Source organism: Sus scrofa, chromosome 8 (assembly GCF_054392235.1).
Source record: "Sus scrofa isolate SSC_HxYL_T2T_F1_AM1 chromosome 8, Sscrofa_HxYL_maternal_Yorkshire_Landrace_v2.0, whole genome shotgun sequence".
Taxonomy (NCBI): Eukaryota; Metazoa; Chordata; class Mammalia; order Artiodactyla; family Suidae; genus Sus; species Sus scrofa.
In genome coordinates this window covers 88,632,068-88,660,021 of record NC_139390.1, presented here as the reverse complement: position 1 = coordinate 88,660,021, position 27,954 = coordinate 88,632,068, and the positions used below count along the sequence as shown (strand labels likewise).

At 36.9% G+C, this 27,954-nt stretch overlaps 1 protein-coding gene across 5 annotated transcripts in view; it reads right to left on the bottom strand.

Moving 5' to 3' along the window:
* Window positions 1-27,954, bottom strand: part of SLC10A7 (solute carrier family 10 member 7) — a 240,663-nt gene that overhangs the window by 155,331 nt on the left and 57,378 nt on the right. For 4 of the 5 annotated variants that reach the window (XR_014811826.1, XR_014811827.1, XR_014811828.1 and 1 more), the window contains exon 5: window positions 3,666-3,704. The exons of the other annotated variant lie outside the window; for it this stretch is intronic. Coding sequence is in view for 1 of the 4 variants with exons in the window: in NM_001137640.1 (NP_001131112.1) it covers window positions 3,666-3,704 (39 nt within the window). In the remaining 3 variants the exon portion in view is untranslated. The remainder of the gene's footprint in view (window positions 1-3,665; window positions 3,705-27,954) is intronic. 5 annotated transcript variants of the gene reach the window in all.

Here is a 27,954-nt window from a genome sequence, read left to right as displayed (position 1 = left end):
TAACACAACATTGTAAGTCACCTATACTCCAATAAAATTTTTTTAAAAATAGGCTGGTCTTGGAGTTCCTGTTGTGGCTCAGTGGATTAAGAACCTGACATAGTGTCTGTGAGGATGGGGGTTTGATCCTTGGCCTTGCTCAGTGGGTTAAGGATCCAGCGTTGCCATAAGCTGCAGGATAGGCTGCAGATGCAGCTCAGATCCAGTGTTGCCGTGGCTGTGGGGTAGGCCTGAAACTACAGCTCCAATTCCACCCCTAGCCTGGGTTACATCCATATAAAAAGAAAAAACAGAAAAGAAAATAGGCTGCTCTTGGCTATACTTGGGGTTTTGGGGGTTTAGTTTTTTGTTTTGTTTTGTTTTGCTTTGGGCTGTGGCATGCTATGGCTTTATATGGAATCTCAGTTCCTAGACCAGGGATTGAACCCAGACCACAGTGGTGAAAGTACTGAGTCCTACCCATTAGACTACCAAGGAACTCCTTAAACTTGTTTTTTTATGACTTGTCCTCCATTATTGAGAATGTTGCAAAATGAGGCCTTTGCTGGTATGTTACCTTGATTATAATTTGTATCTATCACAAAAATATATGAGGTTCTTCCACCAGTAATACTGAATGAGAGCACTCTTTTAAAATAAAATAAAAATAAAACATGAAGGTTATAATTTGGAATTTGCCTTCTCTAAAATAAGTCCTTTCCCCAAGCCCAACTCAAGCACATTCTCCTTGAAGCCTTCCCATATCATTCAACTGAGCTTAATCTCTTTCTTCAAACTCTTGACAATTTCTGTGCACTGCTCATTTGCAGAAAAGACTAGCTGCCACTTATACATTCTCTTCTTCCTTAGTTAGAGAAAATGAATTTGTAGCTCTTAGCAAATTGCTACATGTCCCAACCTCTCCAGTACCTAGGCAGGATCATTTGGCTAAGTTCTTCAAGAAGATATTACTGCAAGAATGGTGTTGGAACTCCAGTAATGCTGTTTAAAGAAAGCATTCTTAGCTCTTAGGGGAGCTCTTCTGTGCTTTCCCAAGGCAAAAACCTTGCTATCCATGTATCTTTTTGGCTAAAGCTCCTACAGCTACCTTGGACCTTAAGGCAACCTTGACAAAGGAAGCTGTATGCTGTAGACGGTGGAGAAGAAAGATACGTATCTCTGTCCACAATGAGACCATGAAGCTCCCAACCCACACTTTGCCAGCCTCCTTCCAGATTCTACATAATAGAGAAATCAACTTGTATCTTGTCCAAGCCACTATTACTTTTCTTCTGTTAAATAAGCTGAACCTGATTCTAACTGATTCCTTAGTTTAGACTCGTGCATAGTTCATAATCTAAGGTTTGTTGTAACTATATTGGAGAGGAGAAAGGAAAAGAAATAGAATTATTTCTCTTATAACACTAGAGCAAAACATCTCCAATCATAATTTTTATTCTCAACCCCTTCTGGTAATTTTCAACTTTGGGAAAGACAAATAAGGAAAAGGAAGAGGAAGGAAAAAAACCGGAAGACACTTCAGCCTCTCTGTAACTGCTCATGCCTTTTCCTCTTCTCTCTTCTCTAGCTAAGTCTTCTCATAATTCAAGGCCCAGCAGAGAAATTACTTCTGTCCGACCTTTCAATTCAGAGTTCATACTGGACAACCATATATCATCCAGTATCATCTTTTGTTTGACTTGTTAGCTTTTACATTGCATTTCTTTTTCTATGTGTTATCTCCACAACATAGTGAAACCATGTCACATTTTTTTTTGCACCTCTATAGCTGCTAGAAAACTATCCCTGTGTGCAGATCAATCAATACTTTTGATTGATTCATTAATGTAAGGAAAAAGAAGAGAGAGAAAAGAGCAAAAGACTACAGAGTGCGAATGCATAACTTTTTTTGGCCACACCCACAGCATATGGAGTTCCTGGGCCAGGGATTGAATCTGAGTGACAGCTGCAACCTACACCACAGCTGTGACAATGCTGGATCCTTAACTACTGCACCACAGTGGGAACTCCAAGAATGCATAACTTCTTAAAAGTGAAAGAGCAAAAATCCTAAAGAATACCTAGAACAAGCTTTGTTTCACTGGATCTTATCCAAAAATTGGGCCTGGTAGAAGAAATACCATGATTTTGTTTATTGTTCATACAGTCAGTTCCAACCAAGCTCAAACTGTACATAGTGAGTTAGTCCTCCAACTAAGGGACAGTGTATTTTGCTTTAGTTACTCAGACAATTGCCTTAGACTTATTGTCTCAATTCCACTAGACATTTTAAAGAGTAAGAGATCCAGCTTAGGAAATCATGTTTTGAGAGTGGCTATATATGAATTCAAACCATATAAAAAAATTTGGCTTCCAGAAAGATCATATTTTATAGAAATTATTTTGTCATTTGTGACAACATGCAGAAAATAATACTGGGGTACACAAAATAATGACAACAAAATATTACTGAGTTTAAAATAAATAGCTCAAGAGATCATTTTCATTAAATAGACTCTTACTACCTTTCTTCTAAAACCCAATAATAATATACCACCGGGAATAACATAACTACTTATTTAAAAATAATACAGACTTTTTAAGCATATTTTTTGCAGACGCTACATCATTAAAAGCTCTGTAACACTGGGACATTAAAAGTGATATAGCACTATGCAGAATTAACACTATGTACCAATATGTTTTAAAGCTTCAACTACGTCTAAACACATACAATAGTAAGCTATATAAAGAACATTTTAAACAGATTGATATTTTAAAAATTGATATTTTTCCTAGACTCATGAACCAGTCTGTATAACTCACTGATTTTATTCTCAAATTTTTGTAAATCATTGTACCACATATGTTAATGAGCTATATATCTAAAAATACAATATTCTAATTTGTTTTCTTGAATTTAGCAGTTTTAGGAGGGGTATAAATAAAATACTCAATTGACAGAAAACTCAGTTTCTGTCTTACTCTTTCATAACATAAACCAAGTCTTTGTTATACCATCTGTTTAAAAGCTAGTGAATAAAACGCTAAAGCAGGATTGTCCTTATAATTATATTGGTTTTACTTATGAAAATGAACTATTTTTAATCTTTTAACATACAATTTATAGTTCACATGTCGAAAATATTAATTTTCTTGCAAATCACTGATTAGTTATTTCATGTCAAATTTTTTTTCACATAGATTTCTCAGAAGTATACAAGACAGTAGCTTCTTTGACAGTGAAATGTACAAAATAAATGACATGTCAACAAATAAATTAGCATTCCCTTTCTGACCAGCTGGGTCATGTTTCCTTTTCAAAATCCTCAGTCCCCTGATACAAAATAATAATAATCTAAAAGACCTCATTAAATGATCAATATATTGATATAACCTCTATAAGGAGACACATAGTGTTTTAATTGATTCCTTGAATCCATTAAATAGAATATTAAACCCAAGCTCCAAATTATATCGTAAAAGGGACGTTTCCCTTATTTATTAACTAATTTTCTTCAGAGTATGGATATTGGCATGTGACAGGATTCAAAAACTTATATATTTAATCAAATAGTAAAAACCAAAACAAAATAAAAAAAAAACACAAAAGAAAAGTTTTCACTAAATCTTCATACAACATCAAAGAGAAGTTATAAAAGACAAATTACACCATGTTTACTTACCAAAAAACTTCCAAAAGCTGAATTAAATATTGCAGCTGCCTATAGAAAAAATAAACAGGGGGGAAAAAAAACTCACTGAAAGTAAATAGAAAAAAGAAAAGCAAAGATTATCATTCTCCCATGCCCCCATTCAAAACCTTAAAACATTGACCCTATAAAGCAAAGTTAGTCACTGCTTAAAAAATTGCCTATGGTCTGTAGTTTACTAAGACAGATGAGCTGCAGCTTAGGAATTCATAAATAGTGGGTCTCAAAAGCAAGCAGAAAAGGCTTTCCATGAGATGTTTGATCCTATATGACGGTACTAAAGAAGCAGCACCAATAGCAAATCGAAACCTTGTTATTGATTTTGCTACTAGACTTAATCAGAGGTTGATTTATTCACCAAAAAAAAAAAAAGAGAGAGAGAGAGAGGAAGGAAGGAAGGAGGAAGGGAAGGAAGGAGGGAGGGGGGGAAGGAGTGGGGGGAGTAGGGGGGGGAAGAAGGGAGGAAGGAAAGAAGTTAGTTTGTTCATACTACTGGGAAAAGGAATACCAGAATTGTTAAGCAAACATTAATTACTGTCCATCAGGGAGCATAAGCACGATGAGCTATACCCTCAAATTGAGATCTGTAGTTCCTACACAACACACATTACAAATATGAACAATGCTGTTAAGACCATGGAAGTTATTGCTCCACCATTAATTCTAAAGTAGAAACAGGCAAGAAACACTTCCATTTGGTGTTCAAAATTCAAAGAAGAAATATTTGACTTTGTGCTTACCGAAATATCCCAGGAATACATAGTAGATATAATAGAGTTCTTAACTTTAAATCAATCATGATAGTCCATGAAGCTACATCTGAATTCTGAAAGCATCTCACTTTACTCAAAAAAGATAAAAACTCGTATAACATCCAATTTGATGGGGGGGGGGGGCTGGAGATAAAGAAAGATAAAAAAAGGCAGAAGGAGGGGTTGAGAAAACCCATCAACATCTCTGCAGATCCAGAGCAGAATGAAGTTAATGATCATGGACATCAGAAGCCACGTTGTAGTAAGAAGAGGATGTCAGTTAGTAAGTTTGAATAAAGTCCAAAACCAAGCTAAGAGCTGTGGCTGAAAATGCCTTCTGCTCCAGAAGAGAATGCAATGAGAGTGCATGGGTAATGAGATCCTTGGCTCCAGAGAGCTTAGCTCTCCTATTCAAGTTCATAATTAATTCAAAGCTTTGATAATTTCATTAGATTTCTCCTTTGCTGGCCTTATCAATAAAAGATGGCACTGGACCACAGCTCCTCTGTGGCATAAACACAGGCACCAGCACAGACCAGGGAAACCTTTGCTTCCCGACAGGGACAATGGCATATGGTGTTCCATGTTGTATAGGGAGCAGTGGAAAAAAAAATTTTTTTTTCAGCTAAATAAAACATCACAGATGCCAATTGTAAACTACAGTAACATATTTAACATATCTTCTTGGAATGTTATTATGGATGATTCAGAAAAAGTTTTATGTATGGAGAAAAATAAGGAAAACCATATAAATGAGTTGTAAGGAGATGGGTCAGGAACAATGCCTTCCCTTCTATAAACACAAACCTTCTGCACAAACAAGGTTTATTTCTAGACCGTGCTTAGAAGGAATTTATCTCTTTTTACTAAAGAATGGGGTATCCCTGTTTAAGTTCCTCACCTCCAAATTTGTTTCTTTCTAGTGCCTTCACCAACCTTATACTGGATCACTAATGGTTTTGACTAGTATTTTTAAAAGAATATGGAACATTATAAAGAAAAAGACTCAAAAGTCAAAGTAAAATTAACTACTCATCACTGGATCAAGTCATCCTGCTCCCACACTCCAACCTGTTCTCATCCTGTTCTCTCTTGTAAAATATATTGTAAACATAAGCAATATATTTTATGTGGATTAGTTATATTCCTGCATTTTATAAAATGATGATGATGACAGTGACGGGATATCTTAGGTAGCCAAAGATACGGCATACCAATTTTTTCTTGGTTGTTTTTCTGACGGTGATGATGAATTTGAACTCACACATCTACACTATCATTCAGTGCTCCCGCGTAGTAAGCCAGGCAACTGTCTGTGACATGGCTGATTAAGGTTGTGGGTGTTCTGAAGAATCATGTGAAATCTGATATGGAACCCAGGATCTTAAAATCAATAGCAACAGTTAATTAAGCTAATAGCTGGCTCAATATGCAGAATATGAAGAAATTATGTTTTCCAGAGTTCCAAAGAGTGAGGACAAATATTTAGAGAGTTTTTAATTGATATAAAAGACATGAATATCTTTTGATTTGAGGAGGAATTCCCAGCTCCTCAGCATGAGGCACAAAGCCCTCTGTGAATGGATCTCTGTCCATCTCATTCATTGCCCCAAAATTTATATTCTGTGATTCTCTAAACTCCTCTTGCAATTTTTCACCTCTTTGCTCCTTGGCCTGGAATACCCTTCTGCCTTCCCTGAGCCATGTAATTCCCATTCATCCCTTCCCAGAAGCTTTAAATCACCTCCTCTAACACACACACACCCACACTTCTGGGTGGCCTGAGTATTCCCATGACTGCTGCCATAGCCTGACATACTTCTGCCCTGGCACTTGTCATACTACTGAATGGCCTACCTACATGCCTCCCTGCCTGACAAGAGACTCAAGTCTTCTAAGGTAGGAAACCGATGAGGCTTATCCTAAGTACCTCCATGTTTGCTACTTGGAATCACTAAGATAAGTGGGATTGTAATAGAGAATGAATGACTCCATATTAGATCTGTTCCTTTTATTTTAACCTTCCTTTAACCTTTGCTCTGTTGCCTGTGCTTCATCATGATCTGTACCTTTTGCAACAGAATGTTGCCTATAGCTTGAAATATACAGTTTAGCCTGACAGTGACCTGAGCTGAACAGAAAATAAGAACATCATGACCTGACCTACATGGATGGCTACAAAAACAAAGGATGAGGTGCCAAGAAATTTGTAACAATTAACTATGCCCCTCCCTCACCTTGCCTTTAAAAGGGCTTTACTGGAAGCCTTCAGGGAGTCTAGGGCTTTTTTGGGTTTTTTTTTTTTGTTTTTGTTTTGTCTTTATGCCTTTTCTAAGCCCGCTCCTGAGGCATATGGAGGTTCCCAGGCTAGGGGTCTAATCAGAGCTGTAGTGGCTGGCATACGCCAGAGCCACAGCAACGTGGGAGCCGCGTCTGTGACCTACACCACAGCTCACGGCAACGCCGGATCCTTAACCCACTGAGCAAGGCCAGGGATGGAACCTGCAACCTCATGGTTCCTAGTCGGATTTGTTAACCACTGCGCCACAACGGGAACTCCTCTAGGACTTTTCTGGACACAAGTCACCTCTCTACTTGTATGGCCCTGCAATAAACTTTTCTCTGCTCCATACTCTGACGATTTGGTATTGTTTGGCCTCACTGTGCATCAGGTACATGGACTTGCATTCAGTAACAGGATTCCCAGAAACATCCAAAGTCTGTGTCTCCAACTAAGTTATTCTATGTGCTCAACAGAATCCAAGGACTAGCAGATGCAGAACACCACATGTGCCACCTGGCACTGCTGCCAAGCAACAGAAATGACATTTAGAATTTCATATTCCACTCAATATATGTATCTTTCTCATCTTATTTTACTTCTCTTAACCTCCCTATTATGATATAGTTATATAAATGTGCTTCGTGTAATAAATGTTTTTAAATTTGTCACTGCTATATAGCAATAGAGCTAAATAAAATTTAAAATTACCAAGAAATACTCTGTGGCAAAAAAAGATGAACTGCATAAACAGATATGAAAGCAAGCTAAGGTATCTTAAGTAAAAAACGAGAATCGAAACACTATAATTCCCTCAATATGTGTTTCTCCACACCTACATGAAATTCACCCACCACCATCTGGGTTTCCTACAATTCAACTCAGTTCTGACACTATCATCCCCAAGATAGCTTCGGATTTCCCAGGTTAAGGGATCAGGACTACAGGACAATCCTCACTTCAGATGTCAATCAAAAGTTAAGGTTTGGGAGTTCCCGTCGTGGCTCAGTGGTTAGTGAGTCCGACTAGGAACCATGAGGTTGCAGTTTTGATCCCTGGCCTTGCTCAGTGGGTTAAAAGATCCGGCGTTGCCGTGAGCTGTGGTGTAGGTCGCGGACTCGGCTCAGATCCCACGTTGCTGTGGCTCTGGCGTGGGCCAGCAGCTACAGCTCTGATTAGACCCCTAGCCTGGGAATTTCCATATGCCACAGGAGCAGCCCTAGAAAAGGCAAAAAGACAAAAAAAAAAAAAAAGTTAAGGTTATCACCCGTGCTTCTGACCAACTGGCTCTAAATTGGAGGTTCCCACAACCTCATCCTCCAGTTTGATTATTTGCTAAAGGGGCTCACAGAACTCTGGAAATCAGCTTGCTTACTAGAATGCTGCTTTATTATAAGAGGATATAACGCAGGACGGCCACATGGAAAGAGATGCCTAATACAAAGTACAGGGAAAAGGTGTGGAGCTTCCATGCCTTCTGAGCCCACCACTCTCATCGCCTACAGTGCTCCCAAACCCAGAAGCTCTCAGAATCCGTCCTTTTGGGGTTTTATGAAGGCTCCATTATATAGGAAGGATTGATTAAAATGCTGGCCATTGGTGACTCAATCTCCAGGTTCTCTCTCCTCCCAAGAGGTCCAACGTTCCAATCGCTGATTGGTTTCCCTGGCAACCAGCCCAAACTCCCGTAAGCTAGAGGCTTTCCCAAAGTCACCTAATTAGCATAACAAAGACACCTTTAAGGGCTCTCCTCACTTAGGAAATCCAAGCATTTTAGGAACTCAGGGCCAGGAATTGAGACAAAGACCAAATACATATTTCTTATAATAGTCATAATATCACATTCCTATTGTGTAAATATGTACACACACATACAAATACACACAGGTAAGTTAAAAAACAAACAAAAAACAAAAAACAAAATTATTTTTTCTGAAAGGGATCACCAAAAAAACTTTTAACTATGGTTAAATTTGTTGAAAAAAATTGGGTTGGGGTCATTTTTACTTTTAATTTTGTTCTGTTTATCCTGTTGGCATTTCATTTTTTTTTTTAACACATTATGTATCTGGGCAGGCAGATGTTGAATCATTTATTGTTTGCATCTTAAATCCCTTTGTGTTAAAAATACCTATTTTATTATTAAATAAAATTAATATTTCAATCCCTGCTTTGCAAGTTAGTGATATCACTTGCTGGCTGCTTGATAAGCTGGATGTTGAGCACCCTCTGAAACACACATCGTTGTGCAGAGGGTGTAAGATGCCACAGGATAAACAGATGGCATCTTCCAGGAGTATTTGTACCATGTGAATATTTGGTTTTGAGAATAAACCAAAAATTCACTTTTCTTTTTTTCTTTTTAGGGCCGCACTTGCAGCATATAGAAGTTCCCAGGCTAGGGGTGGAATTGGAGCTGCAGCTGCCAGCCTATACCACAGCCACAGCAACTCAGGATCCGAGTGACCCACACTATAGCTCACGGCAATGCCAGATCCTTAACCCACTGAGCGAGGCCAGGGATTGAATCCACATCCTCAAGGAGATTAGTTGGGTTTGTTACCGCTGAGCCACAATGGGAACTCGCTCACTTTTATTTTTATAGGAAAATAAATATGGCTACAGAGAATACAAACTTCATGTACTAGATCAAACATGAGCCACCAAACACAATTTGTTCTGAAATTAGGACCCTTCAGGTTATAGGACCAGACTTTCTTAGGGCATGAGTTTCTTCTCCTCTGCCTTTTAGAGGCCATGCCTAAGAGAATCTACTGATTTTTAAATACAGTGTTTACTTGTTATTATCTCTGTTACTAGAAATGACTTAGTTACTCACTCCCCCTCTAGAATGCTCATCACAAGAAGAATTTTGTCTGATTTGTACAGGATTATATCTTGGCTGCCTAGAACAGTACCTAATTGTAGTAAAACCACAATAAATGTTATTGAATCAAAGAATGAATGAATGAGTACTTACTGTGTTAACAGAATATCCTGCACAGTAATGTTTTCATTATTAACTCAGGAATCCCATGTACAATGTGGATACCTTGGTATAATCACATTTGATGCATAATTTGATCAATGCTAACTAAAAAAGTTCCTATTGAGGTGACTTTTTAATACTGAGTAGATTAGCTTCCTTTATATTACACATTTTTAGATAATATATTGCTTTACTATGCCAAGTTATACCTGACATATGGTATTTTACTGATGTTTCATTATATATTGCACAGCATGTCTTTATTGTATTCTTTTGGAAAACTGAGCAATAACAAATTAATTTCTTCATAACTTACTTGGAATTATTTGAAATAAAAAGTTCAATTAAAAAAAAAACAAAAAAAGAAAACCCACACTGAAAAGCGTGGAGACAGAGAGCCCTCTACCTCATGAAAACAAGCACTTCCATTGCTGAATGCCTTTAAATGTTACAAAGTTTTACCTTACAGTGAGCGTGAAACCATCCCCTTCTGTGATTGTTACACCCTGACCATGTTTCATGCTCTGGAGCTACATAAATATGTGGTCCCTTTATAAAATGACTGCATTCCAAATTTATGACACTGTTGGGTTCTACCCAAGTCTTCTCCTAGTAACACTCTATCTAAAACTTTCATAATGCTGCCCAACACCCACCCCTTTTTCTTTCCCTCATCAGTCCACTAAATAAAAAAAATGAAATACATTGTTTATATTGAGTGTAATGATCTATTGCAAATTAATTTATGAAACTTCCAAGGTTCGCTGTTGCATAACCTGCTTCCCAGTCAACGTATACAGCAATGCATACTGAAATGTTAAAATGCGATATTTGCAGTTGTCTTGGAATTTCTAATAATGCTCCAAGCTAAGGAAAATGTGTGGCAAGTATCCCACTAGTCTACAGTGATATCCCAGCTATATCTATGCAGAGCTTATAAAAAGATATGAAGGAATTCCCTTGTGGCCTGGTAGGTTAAGGATCTGGCATTGTCAATGCGGCAGCTTGGGTTGCTTTTGTGGCCAGGGTTCAATCGCTTGGCCCAGGAATTTTCATGTGCTGTAGACATGGCAACAAAACAAAACAAAACAACAAAAACAAAAACAGACATGAAAACTCAGCTAGGGACCATTTCACAACGGGCTATACAGGGCAAGACTAGAAGTTCTCGAGAAAATTGACAAAAGGAAATTTCTAGGAGTAGTGGGTCTTCCTCGAGGGGAGAAAGCTGGCATGCCCACTCCCCCAAAAGCTGTGGGTGGATGTTACTGAGGGAGAAAGCACTCGCTAGGCGCCCCCACTGTCTATTCCCTAGAACTGCGGAGAGGAGGGAGGGAGAGTGTGCAGTGACCCAGAGACAGACACTTCCTGATTAGAAACAGCAAGAGTATGGAGGCTGCCCAGGGCAGGCCACAGTGCTAGAGCAAGGACGAAGGTAAGCAACTGGGCAGAGCATACTTCAGCTCGGTGATGGGATGAGCTGCTGTCAATTGCACAGGCCAAGTAAGTGCCTCAGAGCACTGCCATCAAACTGGACTCATCTCTTTTTTTTTTTTTTTTTTTGGTCTTTTTAGGGCCATGCCTGAGCATATGGAGGTTCCCAAGCTAGGGGCTAAACTGGAGCTGCAGCTGTTGGCCTACACCACAACCACAGCTACACCAGATCTGAGCTGTTTGTCCTCATGGATCCTAGTCAGATTTGTTTCCGCTGAGCCACAAACTGGATTCATTTTGAGAGACTCTAACTAGCAGGCTTCCAGGGTGAAGAGACCCCAGCAATGAGAGGCTGAAGGGGTATGCTGAGGGGCGGGGGCTAGAGAGTACTCTGAATAACTCCCTCCCCTAACCTGTTTAGGAAGAAGGAATAGAAGGTGGGCACCTGCTATGAAAAGGGGGACTAAGGGCTGGATGAGAACAGCACCAGTAAGATCAGACTCTGTCCCTCTCCCCCTGATACTCGGGTCCTACACTCACCCTGACTCTAAAGAGTAAGGAGGGTGAGAAAGTAAGAAAAGGGTGAAACACCATGCTCTCCTCCCCACTGGTTCTGCCTATCTATTTATTAAAACCAAAAAAAAGTTTACTATTTTTATCATATGCATATATAGTCATTAAGAAAACAGAACAGTTTTCTATGCTTTAAAAACAGATTAGGCTTACACTGGCAAAGAAGGGCACTTGTTTAAACTAGATGACACTGAATCATTTATACCAAAAAATTAATCTTAATTACTAAATATATGATCTTGTAACAAAAAAGTGACCAGAAAATCTTACAGTCTGCCGGGGAGGGGAGGGGATTAGGAGTATATGAAACAGCATTTCATGCATGTGGCCCTCAAATTCACACCATAAAACAGAGAGGATAACAACAACATAACATTTGAAATGTATAGGTAAAGTCAAACAAAGACAAGTATCATATGATATCACTTATACATGGAATCTAAAAAAAAAAAAAGAGAGAGAGACAGATGAATCTATTTGCAAAACAGAACTTGCCTCACAGACATAGAAAAACACCTATGGTTACTAAAGGGGAAAGGGGGTGGGGGAGGATAAATTTAGAGTTTGGGATTAACAGATACACACTACTATATATAAAATAAACAAGGAACCTACTGTACAGCACAGGGAATTATATTCAGTATCTTGTAATAGCCTTAATGGAAAAGAATCTGAAAAGACTATATACATACGAAAAACTGAATCTCTTTGTTGTACACATGAAACATTGTAAATCAGTGATACTTCAGTAAAATGTAAATTAAAATAAAGAATATAAATAATGTATAGTTGAGCTAAAACAAAACAAATAACCCTGGTATGTGACACAAAGAAGTCAGTCAAAGCCAGAGTGGTCAAGCATGGGGCTGAAGCTCGACTCCCCCAGGCAGAACTGACTTGTGCCTATGAAGCAATATGAAGCACTAGTTTTGGCTGCAAAGACTGAGGACGGAAGCTGAGGAACCTGTGCCCAGCAGAGGAGGCTGCTGGAAGGGCTGCCCACCAGGTGGGAGCAACTAGAAATCTCAGACAGTCAAGGAGGTGACAAAGGGTCCTTCTTCATCAAAGGTGGACATGGGACAGAATTCACACTACCCATGTGATTCAAGAATCCCAAACTAATGATGGATTCAAAGAAAAGAAAACATAAAACAGGAGTTCCCTGGTGGCCAAGCAGGTTAAGGACCTGAGGTTATTGCTCCTGTGGCTCAGATCACTCTTGTGGCACAGATTCAATCCCTGGCCTGGGAACTTCTGCCTGCACAGGCACGCCCCACCCCCCCCAAAAAAAAAAGAAAAAGAAAAAGAAAAAAACAATAGAAAAGACAAAACAGGGGTTTCTCATCATGGCTCAGTAGTTAACGAATCCGACTAGGAACCATGAGGTTGTGGGTTCGATCCCTGGCCTCACTCAGTAGGTTAAGGATCAGTCATTGCCATGAGCTGTGGTGTAGGTTGCAGACTCAGCTCGGACTGGTGGCTACAACTCCGATTAGACCCCTAGCCTAGGAACCTCCATATGCTGTGGGTGTGGCCCTAGAAAAGAAACACACACACACACACACACACACACACACACACAGAAGAGAAAAGATAAAATAGATCAAAGACCAGTGGAACTCCTGAGGCCCAGAAAGAAGAAAATGCAAAACTTCTTTGGAGTCACTTCAGTAATCCAGAACAAAGTAGATTCCCAGTTAACCCACCCCTCCAACAGCAGTGTACAATAAAAAGTACCATGTGAGAAAGCTGTATATGACAGCAGCTCCATCGTAATGCTGTTAGAAAAGGAAGAGAAACTGAGTTTTTCACAACATGCCAAAAAAAAGAAAATACTACATAAATTAGACCTAGACTTGGAAGGCGAAACTTTAAAACTTCTAGAAGATAATATAAGACTAACTTAGAAAAGGAAACAATTTTTAAATAAGACACCAAAAGTACACATGAAATAGGAAAAGCTAGGGTTGTCGCACAAAAAGGTCCTGGCCAATGAGATATAAATTGGTTTCTGCTTGATGGCAAGGGAGCTAGGAAGGGTAGTTTCTGGCACTGACCTTCTTCTTGACTACAGCAATAAAAGCTACCTTGCATCCAGAAGAAAAAAACCAAGAGCAATGCAGAGATAACCACTCTAATATCATTGAGCCACAGAACAAATGCCAGCCACCCCCATCTCCAAGCATCCTGGGATATGAGAAAAATAAGAACCTGCTCGTTTAAGCTACTTTTATTATTTTTTTTGTCTTTTTGCCAACATAAGCTACTTTTGGTCTGATTTTCTATTACTTGAAGCCTAACTGATACAATCGTTCGTAATCAAAGGCGTAAATAATAAAGAACTAATCAGGTAGGTTAGATAAATCAAAACGGTATCCTCTAAGACATAAACTTAAGTAGGCTATTAAGTTTTATTTAGCAATAACCTCTTATCCCATTGCATATGGCATAACACATCATGAAGAAACAGAGAAAAGAAAACTGACTGTTGGTGATAGCTACTGGAGATCAAAGCTGCATTATCCTACCCTGGAAAAGTTCCTCAACTATGTGAATTTATATCACTCCAATCTAACTGATTCTCAAGAAGGAGGACCAGCCTTAATATTGATTTCCTCTCTAAGCATATGTTTAGTTTGAAAAAAATAAAGACACCAAAGATTGAATTCCAATCCTTAGTCTCCAATTAAATAAAGAAATGCAGGAGTTCCCTTGTGGTGCAGTGGGTTAAGGATCTGGTGCTGTCACTGCAGTGGCTCGGGTTGCTGCTGTGGTGTGGGAACTTCCCCATGGAACTTCCACATGCCATGGGTGAAGCCAATAAATAAATGCAAATATAAAATATTTGCATTTTACTTCTGGCCCCAGGAACTTCCACATGCCATGGGTAAAGCCAATAAATAAATACACGAATATTAAATATTTTCATGTTACTTCTAAGGTATTTTGCAAAAAGCCATAGAAAGGCTAAAAAAAAAAAAAGGAATTAAGAAAAGCTTATTCTGTCTTTAAAAATTTTAATTGGCTGATAAGCACCTTAGTTGCTAGGACATTTTAGTACTGACTACTTAACACTATTTTCACTTACATATATCAAGTATTATTAAACCATACCACACAGAAGTAAATGAATAGGACATCAATTAAAATGCAAGTTATATACCATGTTCAACTTTAAAGGGGCATTCTTCATTTGATTCCATTATTTACATTCTGGTAATTTTTTAAGCAGCATGGCTAAAAAGTAGAATATTGCTTTGAAATCATTGCTGAATATTTCTTCTCAACAAATCCATCTAAATGAAGACTACAGAACCGCTACAAGGCATTCGCCAATTTTAAGAAAGATTATTTAATATATCATGAAAATTCACCATCTTAATGGCCCCTTTCATTCTTTGTTTTAAAAACATTACAGAAAAGAAAAGAAGTTCATATACATGTGAGTTAATGCATTAAGTTACCAGTAAATACCAGCCAGCTGCTCTTCTGAGAGTAAGCTACATTTGTTGCCTATTTCTACAGGTCCATTTCTTGATATCAATGGAAAAAAATTATTTAACATCCTTAATCTTGAGGTGAATGGGGAGGTGGCTATTCTTGTTTGTGACTATTCATCTCAATTCAGGCAAGGAAAAAATATATTCAAGTTACTGTTTCTGGGTGCTAAATTGAATCAGGTGTCCTCTCCTCTTAAGAAAATTAAGTTGCTTTTGTGCAAGAGTGTTTTAATGAGAACCGAGCTCGCCGACAGTGATAAATGGGAATGATACCAGAGAGAGCATGTAAGCAGGACAATATGTGCACGTTACAGTCTTACAGCCTATTTTTCACTGACTATTCTGAATGACTTCGCTGTTTCTTAAGGGGCCTATTAATCTCAAATTTAGTTATTACACAACGTTTATTTGAACATATATTCTGCGGATGATGACAGTTAATAAAGGAAATCTTTCACAAGCTGTATTTTTACATATTGTTCCAACTACTGCTCCTAGTCATTTGATGGTATTGATGGAATAACCTACATTGTGCTGAGGCTTTAAAAAAAAAAAAAAAGGCACATATATTCAGATTCCTTTCTAAGCATATGGGGACTCTTAAATAACCATTAAAATGCATAAAAAAAAATCCTACTAAGAAATGGTAAAAGTAAAAGGACATCTTAACTGTTCAACAAAAATTCCTTAATGTGAAAACTAACCCTTTGAAGATAAACCAGGCGCCTTTGAACACTTTAAAGCTTTGGTGCATAATATGCACTAGTTCCTGCATAACAATCTATATTTTTACAATATGCGTGGGATAGGGAAGGGAAGACAAAATCAATTTTCTTGAGGTGCAAAAAGAATCAAGTAAAACAGTTGCTTTGATTTGCTCCTTGGCATGCTTTTCTGATAAAATATCGTGTACTTAAAATAGTGTGATACTTCAACTTCATTTCTTATTTCTGGTGACGTACTTCAAGGCTTAAGAGAATTATTTTACATTTTCCTAAAAAATATATTTACCGGCTCAATCACCTATACCTGAAATTCAGATTGTGGTTCTTGTTCCAAGAGAAATTTGCTACTTTCAGTATAAACTGTTTCATAGTTTATACTATGAAATATTTTATACTATCAATATTTCTTGATATTAGCAAGAAATATTTACACCGGTTCAAGATTTTTGAAACTGCCTCATAATTAAGATGAATATAGACTTAAACACTTTCAATTTCATCCTCCCGAAATCTCAGTCTTCAAAGGTGTTCAGTTTCAATGAAATCAGAATTTTCAAGTGATCTTAGACACCCTGACAATCCCTTTATAAATGAAGAAACAGAACTCGAGAGAGATAAAGGATCTTTCCTGAGGTCTTGTTGGCCAGTAGCAAAGCCAGAATGGAACTCATCTCCAGATGTTCCTATACCCTCTCTGTAACACACACATTGACTACATATTATTTTTCAGATATTTGTAGATTTATAATCTAAAAAGGGCATATATCAAAACATTCATATGGTTATGTTGGGGCAATAGGATAATGCATATTTTTTTCTTTTGCCTTTTCCCAGATTTTCAAGATTCTTGTACTGATTATGTACTATTGGGGGGGGAAGCACATAATAGATGTTATATGTTAAGTACAACTAACATTTCAGAAGTTATGTCTTTAATCTTTAGGCAAACCTTGAATAATGCTGCACTCAATCAAAGTCTGACTAAAAATTGATGAAATTGATGATAATATCAAGAAGAATCTACCTAAATAGTCTTGTTATATTAATGCTGAATACTTAGAGGAATTAACTGTAGTTGGAACTCTGAATAGCAACTCTTAAATTAAAAAAAAAAACCCATATTTGTATGTATGTACTTGAAATCCATCTTAATTCTTTATTCTTAATGCCAATTTTCTCAATATTCCTGAAGTTTAATTGTCCCTAATCTTTTGGGTTTCCTATGTCCTGACAAAAAGGAATAAAATAAATGTTCCTTTAATTAATCATTCATTCAACATAAATTCAGTAAGCAATGTATTAGGCCTAAACATGGAGAACACAAAAAATAAATACCACAGAGTATCTGCTCACAGTATCAGGCTAGAAGACAGATATTATAATGGCCAGACTAAAAGAAGATCGATGGGATCAAAGCTATGGCAGCACAGAAATTAACTACTAAAATTTCCTTTAAAGTGGGCTTTTTCAGTACCTCCTAGTGATATACAACAAGCACTTTTCTGATCAATTAATGGAAGTTCTGTTTAATGCCAACATGTGAACTAAGCTCTCAACACACCAACAGAGAAATTGGCTAAGAATTCCCCTAACACTTTGTTTAGAAGGGCATCCACAAAACATAAGTGACAACCTATGTCAAATCATCTAATGTTTCTTACAAATTTTAGACTGTAGCTACCTAACTCTGTTATTTCTGCTCTTTTCCATCCATTAGGTCTGGGAATCTCAGAGCTTCTTAAAAGGGCAATGGATCAATCGCTTAGCAATAACTCTCTCATCAGCTTTTCATTAGCAATAAAATAGCTTTCCTGCCATCTTTTGGGAAATAACTTACCACAGATTCTTAGAACTGCAATGGACTTCTGCAGATCATCTAATCAAGGCACTTTTCCTCAAAAAGGATGACACGGAAATCACTAACAAATGGAACCTACCTATCCTATTCTTCAAGTCTACAGGATCAGAGACTGAATAATCCTTTAGAATTTTAGATTTAAAATGTATATTTTAAATCACATTTTTAATTTTCAAGTCTTTTCATTTTCTGAATTAACCTTTGAGATCATGTTTTTATGTAAGGTCCCTAAAAGGATTAAAAAAGAGCTGTGTTGATGGTCAACAGACACATGAAAAGATGCTCAATGTCACTAATCATTAGAGAAATGCAAATCAAACCTACAATGAGGGATCACCTCACACTAGTCAGAATGGCCATCATCAAAGAGCCTGTGAATAATAAACGCTAGAGATGGTGTGGAGAAAAAGGGGACACTCCAACACTGTTGGTGGGAATATAAATTGGTGTAGCCACCTCAGAGAACAGTGTGGAGGTTCCTTAAAAAACTAAAGGTAGAGTTACTACATGATCCAGCAATCCCATTCCTGGGCATATAACCAGAAAAGACAAAAACTCTAATTCAAAAAGATTCATGGATCTCAATGTTCATAGTCGCACTATTTACAATAGCCAAGACATGGAAGCAACCTAAATGTCCATCAACAGATAAATGGTTAAGGACAAGGTATGTATATATGATGGAATATTACTCAGCCATAAAAAGGAATCAAATGATGCCATTTGCAGCATTATGGATGAACCCAGAGATTATCACATCAAGTGAAGTAAATCAGGCAAAGACAAATATCATATCACTTATATGTGGAATCTAAAAAGTGGTACAAATAAACTTATTTACAAAACAGAAAGTCACAGACACAGAGAAGAAAATTATGGTTATCAAAAGGGTAAAGGGGCAGAGGGATAAATAGGAGTTTTGGATTAACAGATACACACTACTATATATAAAATAATAAATGACAAGGATCTACTGTATAGCATAGGGAACTATATTCAATATATTTTAATAACCTATAATGGAAAAGAATCTGAAAAAAACAAATATATCCTTTATTAATTTATAAAACTGAATCACTTTGCTAAACACCTGAAACTAACACAACACTGTAAATTCAACTCTATTTCAATAAAAAGAAATTAAAATAATTTTTGTTAAAGAAGCTGTGTTATTGCTATCACAACTAGTATGCTGGTTAAGTTTAACAACTGGCTGTCAGGATGAGGGGAGAACAAATCACCAGCTCTCAATATTTGCTGATTTTTGTGCTGTAAATGCTCCCACCATGGCCAATTTCAAGCTGCAAACATTTTGTCACTGAACACTAAGATAGGAAGAGATAGTAAAATTCCAAAGGCATAAAAATTAGGAATAGAAGGGCAAATTAAACACAAAATAAACATGAGAAGGAAATTAAATAAAAATGTGATCAGAAACTAATGGAAGCAAAACCAGAAATACAACAGAAATCATTGAAAGCAAAAGCTCGTTCTTTGGGGGAAAAAAATGAATCAGTAAAACTAATATACCTTTAGAATAGGGAATGGCACACTTTTTTGGTAAAGGGTTACCGTTCTATTTTAACCTAACTAGTCTAACACAACTGAATATACTGCAATACAGTTCTGACGCTAACCACACAGAGTTATTGCAGCCCCCACAAGTTAAAGGCTCAGTCCTCCGAAAGACTGCCCTCACTTCAGAAAGCAGCTAAATCAGGCAGACAAATATCATATCACTTATATGTGGAATCTAAAAAACGATAAAGGGAGTCCCCAGGCCACTAGCACTTCTGACCAACATACTACAAATGTAAGGCTCCCTTGACCCTCTCTGGTTCAATAATTGAATAGAACAACTCATGGATCTCAGTAAAAATACTACACTTAACGAATTTAGTTTTATGTAAGGGATACATAGAAAGTGAGGCCTGGGAGCTTCCATGCGGGGTCCCCATTTAGTCAGAGCTCATCACTCAGCACATCAATGTGTTCACCAACCAGGAAGCGTCGACTGAGCTTCAGTGTCCAGGGCTTTTAATGTGGGTTTCATTAATGTAGGCATAGTTGATTAAATCATCATTTGGTACAATTTAGATTGTACTAAATCTCCAGCCCCCTCTCCTTCCCAAGAGGTCCAGTGGCTAAAAGTTCCAACACTCTAATCACATGTGTGGTCTTTCTGATGACCAGCTCTCATCCTGAAGTTACTCAGAGGCTTATCAGAGTCACCTAATTAGCATAACTAAGACATTAAACACTCAGGAAATTCCAAAAGTTTTTGAAGCTCTGTATCAAGAAACTGCGACAAAGATTAGGTAAATTTTTTATTAGACTATGGCAACATAATAAATGTTTTAGGTTTTGTAGCCTATATGGTCACAAATTTTAACTCTGCTGTTATAGCACAAAAGCAGCCATAGATAATGCATAAGATAATGAGTGTGGTTGTGTTCCAATAAAACTTCACCTATGCATACTAAAATTTGATGTTCATTTAATTTTCATGTGCTATGAAATTTTACTTTCTTTTATTTTTCCTGTTAAAAATATGTACAAACCATTCTTAACTCGTTTACTATACAAAACACGCTGCAAGCCTGATTTAGCCTGCAAGCCATAGATTGCCCACTCTTGCTCTAACAGAAAAAGGGAAGACAGAAACGATCAATATAGGGAATGAAAGAAATCATATCTTGCATTCCTTTGGATATTTAAAGAACAAGAATATTGTGAACAACATTATTCCCCTAAATTTGACAATTTAGAAGAAATGAACAAGTTCCCTAAAAGATACAAATTAACCAAAGCTCACTCCAGAAGAAATAAATATCTTAAATAGCCCAATATATATTGAAAACATTGAATGTGTGGTTTAAAATTTTCCCACAAAGAAATCTCCAAGACCAAATGGCTTCACTGGTGAATTCTATCAAACATTCAAAGAAGAAAATAATATTAATTCTGTAAAAACTCACCCAAACAACATAAAAGGAGGGAAAATCATTTTATGAAACTAAGATTAGCCTAATACCTAAACCAAATCAAAATATCATAAAAAAACTGCAGAATAAAAATCCTCATGCACACAGAAACAAAACTTAGAAAATTTGAGTTAATTAAACCCAATAATATATCAAAAGGATGACATCATAACCAAGTGGTGTTTATTCCAGGAATGCAAAGTTGGTTTAAGATTTGAAATAAACCAAGGCAATTCACCTCATCAACAGATTTAAAGAAAAAAAAAATGATCATACCAATAGATGGAGAAAAAGTATTTGACAAAAGTCCACACATATTCATGATTAAAAATTCTCAGAAAATTCAAATTGACGGACATTCCCTCCAACTGATAAAGGGCAACTGTATGAAAAACAATATCACACTTAACAGGAAAAGCTGAGTGTGTCTCCCATAAAATCAGGACTACGGTAAGGATGTTTACTCTTACTACCACTTCTATTCAACATCGGCCTGAAAGTCCTAGCCATGCATTAATACAAGAAAAAGAAATAAAATGCAAAGAAATTGGAAAAAAACAAATAAACCTATTTTTTCAGAAATTATATAATCTCAGAAAATCTCAACAACAAAAAAACACCCAACAAAACAAGACAGACAAAAAAATCTCCAAGAAATAATGAATGAGTTTAGTAATGTTAAAGAATACAAGGTATAAAAATCAATGGAAGTCTATATACTAGCAAGGACTAATGTAAAATTGAAATACCATTTACAATAGCACATCAAAAACATGAAATATCTGGGAAATATTTAAAATCCCAAAGAGAGAGAGATGTATTAAAATTCTCAGTTTTTAAGTTGTCAGTTTTCCCCCAGATTGATCTATAAATTTGTTTCTGATTAAATCCACAGCATGCAGAAGTTTCTGGGGCAGGGATCAACCACATGCCATAGCAGTGACCCAAGCCACAGCAATGACAACACCAGACCTTAACTGCTAAGCCACCAGGGAAATCTGTGATCTATAGATTTAATGCAGTTCCAAAAAAATGCCTCCACTATTTTTAGAAGAACATGAGAAGATGACTAAAATTTATTTGAAAAACTTTTTCTTGGAAAGAAAGATGTTAGAAGTCTCATACTATTTGATTTCAACATATAATATAAAGGTATATTAATCAAGACAGTGTGCTACTGGCTTAAGGACAAATTCATAGCTCAATGGAATAGAACAGAAAGTCCCAAAATATATCTAAGTAGATACAGTAAATTGATTTTTGACAAGGGTGCTACAGCAATTTAATGGGGAAAGAATAATCTTTTCAGTAAGTGGTAATTGACATCTCCATGCAAAAATAAAAAGCAGAACTTTGACCTCACACCATACACATAAGTCGGAATGTATTATAGAGCTAAATGTAAGAGCTAAATCTATAAAACTTCTCGCAGAGAACATAGAGAAAATTTTTGTGACATTAGGTTAGGACAACATTTCTCAGGTTACAAAAACAGTAACTTTAAAGTAAAAAAAATATTGGACTTTATCACAACTTAAAACATTTTCCACAGAAGAAAGGGTGTGGGAAAAAATGTAATTGTAATGTATACATGTAAGGATAACCTGACCCCCTTGCTGTACAGTGGGAAAAAAAAAATAAATAAATAAAATAAAATAAAATAAAATAAAATCTGACTCTGGGAAAAAAAAAAAAAAAAACATTTTCCCATCAAAGACTGTTAAGAAAATGAAAAAACAAGCTGCATATTAGGAAAATGTTTACAAAGCATGTATCTAATAAAGGACTTATGAGCCCTTTAATATTTTTAAAAATTCTTACAACTAAATACTAAGTCAATCCAGTAAAAAAGTATGCTAATGATTTAAACAGATGCTTCACTAAAGAAGCAATACATATAACAAATCAACTCAAGAAAAGATGCTCAGGAGTTCCCATCATGGCTTGGTGGTTGACGAACCCAACTAGTATCCATAAGGACGCAGGTTCGATCCTCAGCCTTGCTCAGTGGGGTGGGGATCCAGTGTTGCTGTGGCTGTGGTGTGGGCTGGCAGCTACAGCTCCGATTGGACCCCTCGCCTGGGAACCTCCACATGCCGCGGATGTGGCCCTAAAAAAAAAAAAAAAAAAGACAAAAGAAAGAAAAGATGCTCAATATCATTAATTATTACAGATATGTAAATTAAAAGCATAAATGAGATACCACTATATACATACTAAAAGTTCTAAAACATAAAAAATAAAAACAAAAAAACTGACTCATAGTTCAGGGCTGATGAGGATGTGGACCAAACAGAATTCCCAGATGTTGCTGGAATAAATCCAAAATGATGTAGTCACTATGGAAAGGTTTAGCAGTGTCCTTTAAAGTTGTATGTATACTTAGTATATGGCCCAGCCATTCTACCACTTGGTATCTATTTCTCTAAGAGATAGATATTAATACGTTCATACAAAAACATATACTCCAATGTTCAGAGCAGCTTTATTTATAATAGCTAAAAATTAGAAATTATCCAAATGTATTATCAACTGATGACTAAACACATTATGATACATCCATACAACACTACTTAGCAACAAAAAGGAATGAACTACTGATACAGGCAACAACATGGATGGATCTCAAAAGCACTGTGCTCAATAAATGCAGCCAGACACAAAGGCCATGCACTACAGGAACCCATTAATAAAATATTCTGGAAAAGGCAAAACTATACAGACAGAATTCAGATCACTAGCTCTCAGGGACTGCAGGTATGGAAAAGGAAAAGAGGCACAAAAGGATTTTTAGCACGGTAACAATGTTCTACACAACTTTATATATTTTCTAAAGCGAATCAAACTACAAACTTAAAAGGGTGAATTTTACTATCTGTAATTTACATATCTCTAAATCTAACTTTGTAAATCTATAAATATTCAAAAAATAAACCAAAAAGTAGAAAAATAGAACTCTATGGTATTATGGTTTTGCTTTCTCATATTTACTTTGTTTTGAGGTTTACAGATAAAATTTCAATGAATAAACATTAAGAAGGAGTTTCCTAATGGTCTGGTGGTTAGGACTCGGCTTGTTCACGGCTGTGGCTTGGGTTCAATCCCTGATCTAGGAACTGAGATCCCACATGAAGCACTGAGCACAAGAGCAAAAAACAATCAATCAATAAAATAAACATTAATAGGTCTTGCTAAAAACATAAATTATTCAAAACCACAGAATTACTGTTACTACTTACTACCTATGAAAACTGAAGCTTTAGAGCTCTGCTTGTAATTTTTAAAATGTCTTTTCAAGTCATTCTTTTCTCTTTTCTTGCTCTTTAGGGTTGCACCTGCAGCATATGGAGGTTCCCAGGCTAGGGGTCTAATTGGAGCTATAGCTGCTGGCCTACATCACAGCCACAGCAATGCAGGGTCCGAGCTGCCGTCTGCAACCTACACCATAGCTCAGGCAACTCCAGATCCTTATCCCACCGAGTGAGGCCAGGGATCAAACCCACAGCCTCATGGTTACTAGTCAGATTCGTTCCCACTGTGCTGCAACACAGTCATTATTTTCAACTTTAACATAATGTGGTTATTAAGAGACTATGGGCTTCTCTGATATTCAAAAAAGATACCCTTGTTTTATGCCTTTTTAAAGATTATAAAGATACATTAAATAACCGCTTTAATTTAAAATCATCACAGACACATTCGTGAAAAAGTAGAAAAAGCAATGATAATGAGGTGAAAAAACTCAGTTTCAAAACAACTTGATCACATGAAAACTCTTTAAATCTCAGTCTCTTCACTTTATTAAATGGGAATAACAGCATCCACTTCATAAAACTTTTGTGAGGATTAAACGAGATGACAAAGAGAAACTCCTTGGGTATGCTTCAACCCATATAAAGTCTCATATACAGTAAGGCCCAGCAAGCCTTCACTGTGCAAGTCTTCATTCTCCAAGTCCCTATAGAATTTAGGTTGTACATGGAAACAAGAGACATCATAGCAGAGGTTTACTCATGAACTGATCATTTCTAAAATGATTCTCAAGAGAATATTTTCCCCTCCCACACTCACACCCCAACTACTTCACGATAAGATCTTTCTGTACATGAGTGGGCTTATTCTTACCAATTGCACAGTACTTTAAATAGGAGACAATAAAACACAAGTTAAACACAAATAGATGGCTAACTATAATTGCATAACCTATAAAAGATGCAGGATTTCATTAGTCAGTGGTATAAGAACAAAGTCAATGACAAGGGAGAAAAATGGAAGTGACAGGATAGGTACCTAAAAGGAGAGTAATCAAAATATGTTTTTTTGGAGTTCCTGTCGTGGCCCAGTAGTTAATGAATCCGACTAGGAACCATGAGGTTGCGGGTTCAATCCCTGGCCTTGCTCAGTGGGTTAGGGATCCAGCATTGCCATGAGCTGTGCTCATGGAAGGTCAAAGATGTGGCTCGGATACTGCGTTGCTGTGGCTGTGCCTAGGCCGGCGGCTACAGCTCCAATTAGACCCCTAGCCTGGGAACTTCCATATGCCTCAGGTGCGGCCCTAGAAAAGACCAAAAAATAAAAAAATAAAAAAATAAAATTTTTTTTTAATGAGAGCACCTGTGAAAATTGGTGAAATCTCAATTTTTTTGTTTTGCAAATTTGTATCTTTATGCTTGTGTTACACAAATAAACAGGAGGAAAAGATGTGACATTAGTGTCATCATCATACAATTTCCTTGGGAAAGTTACATCAATTCCCGCCCTCCAAAGCAACTCTTGATTCTTTCTTCATTCACTCCAAGAATTAGTGGATAATTATCTTATAACCTGAATTTCATTCAATAAATTAAAACATAAGTTTATTTCCATAATTTACAGTTCCATTTTTTCAAAATAAAAACTAAACGTATTTTTAGTAATTACTACTAAACGCTAATTCTTTTTTTTTTTTTTTTTTTTTTTTTTTGTCTTTTTCGGGCTACACAGCAGCATACGGAGGTTCCCAGGGTAGAGGTCTAATCCGAGCTGTAGCCGCCAGCCCAAGCCACAGCCTCAGCAACTCAGGATCCAAGCCTCGTCTGCGATCTACACCACAGCTCCGGATCCTTAGCCCACTGAGCAAGGCCAGGGATCAAACCTGAGTCCTCATGGATGCTGGTCAGATTCATTTCTGCTGAGCCACAACAGGAACTCCATAAATGCTAATTCTTTTATTAAAGTTAGTTGACTTTGAGCTTCTTTTCTGTATTATTTACCTTTGAATAATGTGGATTTTCTTTTTTTATGCTAGTTACTCTAGTTTTTATGAGGGGCAGAATAGAGCAATTCTTATTTCCCCATAAAAGCATAGCTGAGGTGTAAAAAAGTGTTAGTTAATGTGTTACATTCAGCATGATATAATTTAAATTTTCTACAAATAATGGAGTAATGCAGGAAGAAAGAGCAGCCAACATCTTTTCAATTTCTTAATTCTACATGTAAGGACTAGACAGAAGCCCAATATGGGAAGTGACTTGCTCAAGATCACACAGTTTCTGGCAGTGTGGTCAAATCAGGATTACAAGGTCTCCCAAACACTCTTCCTTCTCTAGGCCGTTAATCTTTATTTGACTCTAATATATTGTGTAGATAAGATATGTGATATCAAGAATACATGGAATGGAAATTATATAGACACACTATAACGTAAAACACTAGTCAGCAAGCAGTGAAGCACTAAATCGACTTCAAATTTTTATTAAGGTTATCCTTCTGTTAGTGATTGAAGATATATTAGCTTAGTGGGCCATGCAATCGCTGTAGCACACAACTAATGGACTGCCACGAGATGATTTAATAAAGAGGCCCAGCTGAACAACAGTGTATAAGTAACTCTGACAACCTGAAGCTTTCTTCTGGTCAAACGTTTTATATCTGTAAGTGACTTTCTCTAAAAAAAATTACCTGAGAAGATACTCTCAGAAGGTTTCACTGTAATAACAGCAGCCCAGACATTCTTATATAAGTTCAAATTCTCTGAGATCTAAAGATGTGATTAGAAGAAGGAAAAAAAAAAAAAGCTTAAAGGTCTTGTCCCCAGATCCTTCTACAGGCGCCATTTATAACATGGTTAGAGGTCTAGTTAAACGGCGCATTCAGCAACTACACTGTGTATTTTTTGGTTGAAGTAAAAAAGTTGCCCTCAAGACTTTAAAATATGAGCAGAAGAAATTGGGAGGGGGGTGGGAAGGATGAAGTAAAAATATTTATCAAATACACAGTTCCATGAAATATCACATGGACTCCTCATCTCTACAAAATGAAGCAAGTTGCACTGGGAAGAGAAAAAGTAAATAGCATGGGAGAAAACATCAAATAGGCCAAGATTTAGATAAATAATAATGCTGAGGATTGGTCAGAGTTCAGAGGAATGACGCATTTGCATCCTTTATAACCTTGCTGAAAGTGTTGCAGTAAGTAGCAAAATCTCAAAAAACGTCCATTCATACCCATTAGTCCAGGAATTCCACTTTTAAAAACTTATCTAAGACATGGATGGACCTAGAAACTATCATGCTAAGTGAAGTCAGCCATACAATGAGACACCAACATCAAATGCTTTCACTGACATGTGGAATCTGAAAAAAGGACAGACGGAACTTCTTTGCAGAACAGATGCTGACTCACAGACATTGAAAAACTTACAGTCTCCAGAGGAGACATTTTGGGGGGTGGGAGGATGTGCCTGGCTGTGGGATGGAAATCCTGTGAAATTAGATTGTTATGATCATTATACAACTACAGATGTGATAAATTCATTTGAGTAATAAAAAAATGAAAAAATAAATTTAAAAAAAACTGCAAAAAAAATTAATAAATTAAAAAAAAAAAAACTTATCTAAAGAGTTCCCATCATGGTGCAGCAGAAACGAATCCAACTAGGAACCATGAGGTTGCAGGTTCGATCCCTGGCCTTGCTCAGTGGGTTAAGGATCTGACATTGCCTTGAGCTGTGGTGTAGGTCGAAGACGCAGCTCAGATCCCGAGATGCTGTGTGTGGCTCTGGCGTAGGCCGGCAAGCTGTAGCTCTGATTAGACCCCTAGCCTGGGAACATCCATATGCCATGGTGCAGCCCTAAAAAGATAAAAACAGACAAACAAACAAAAAAACTTATCTAAGAAAATAATAC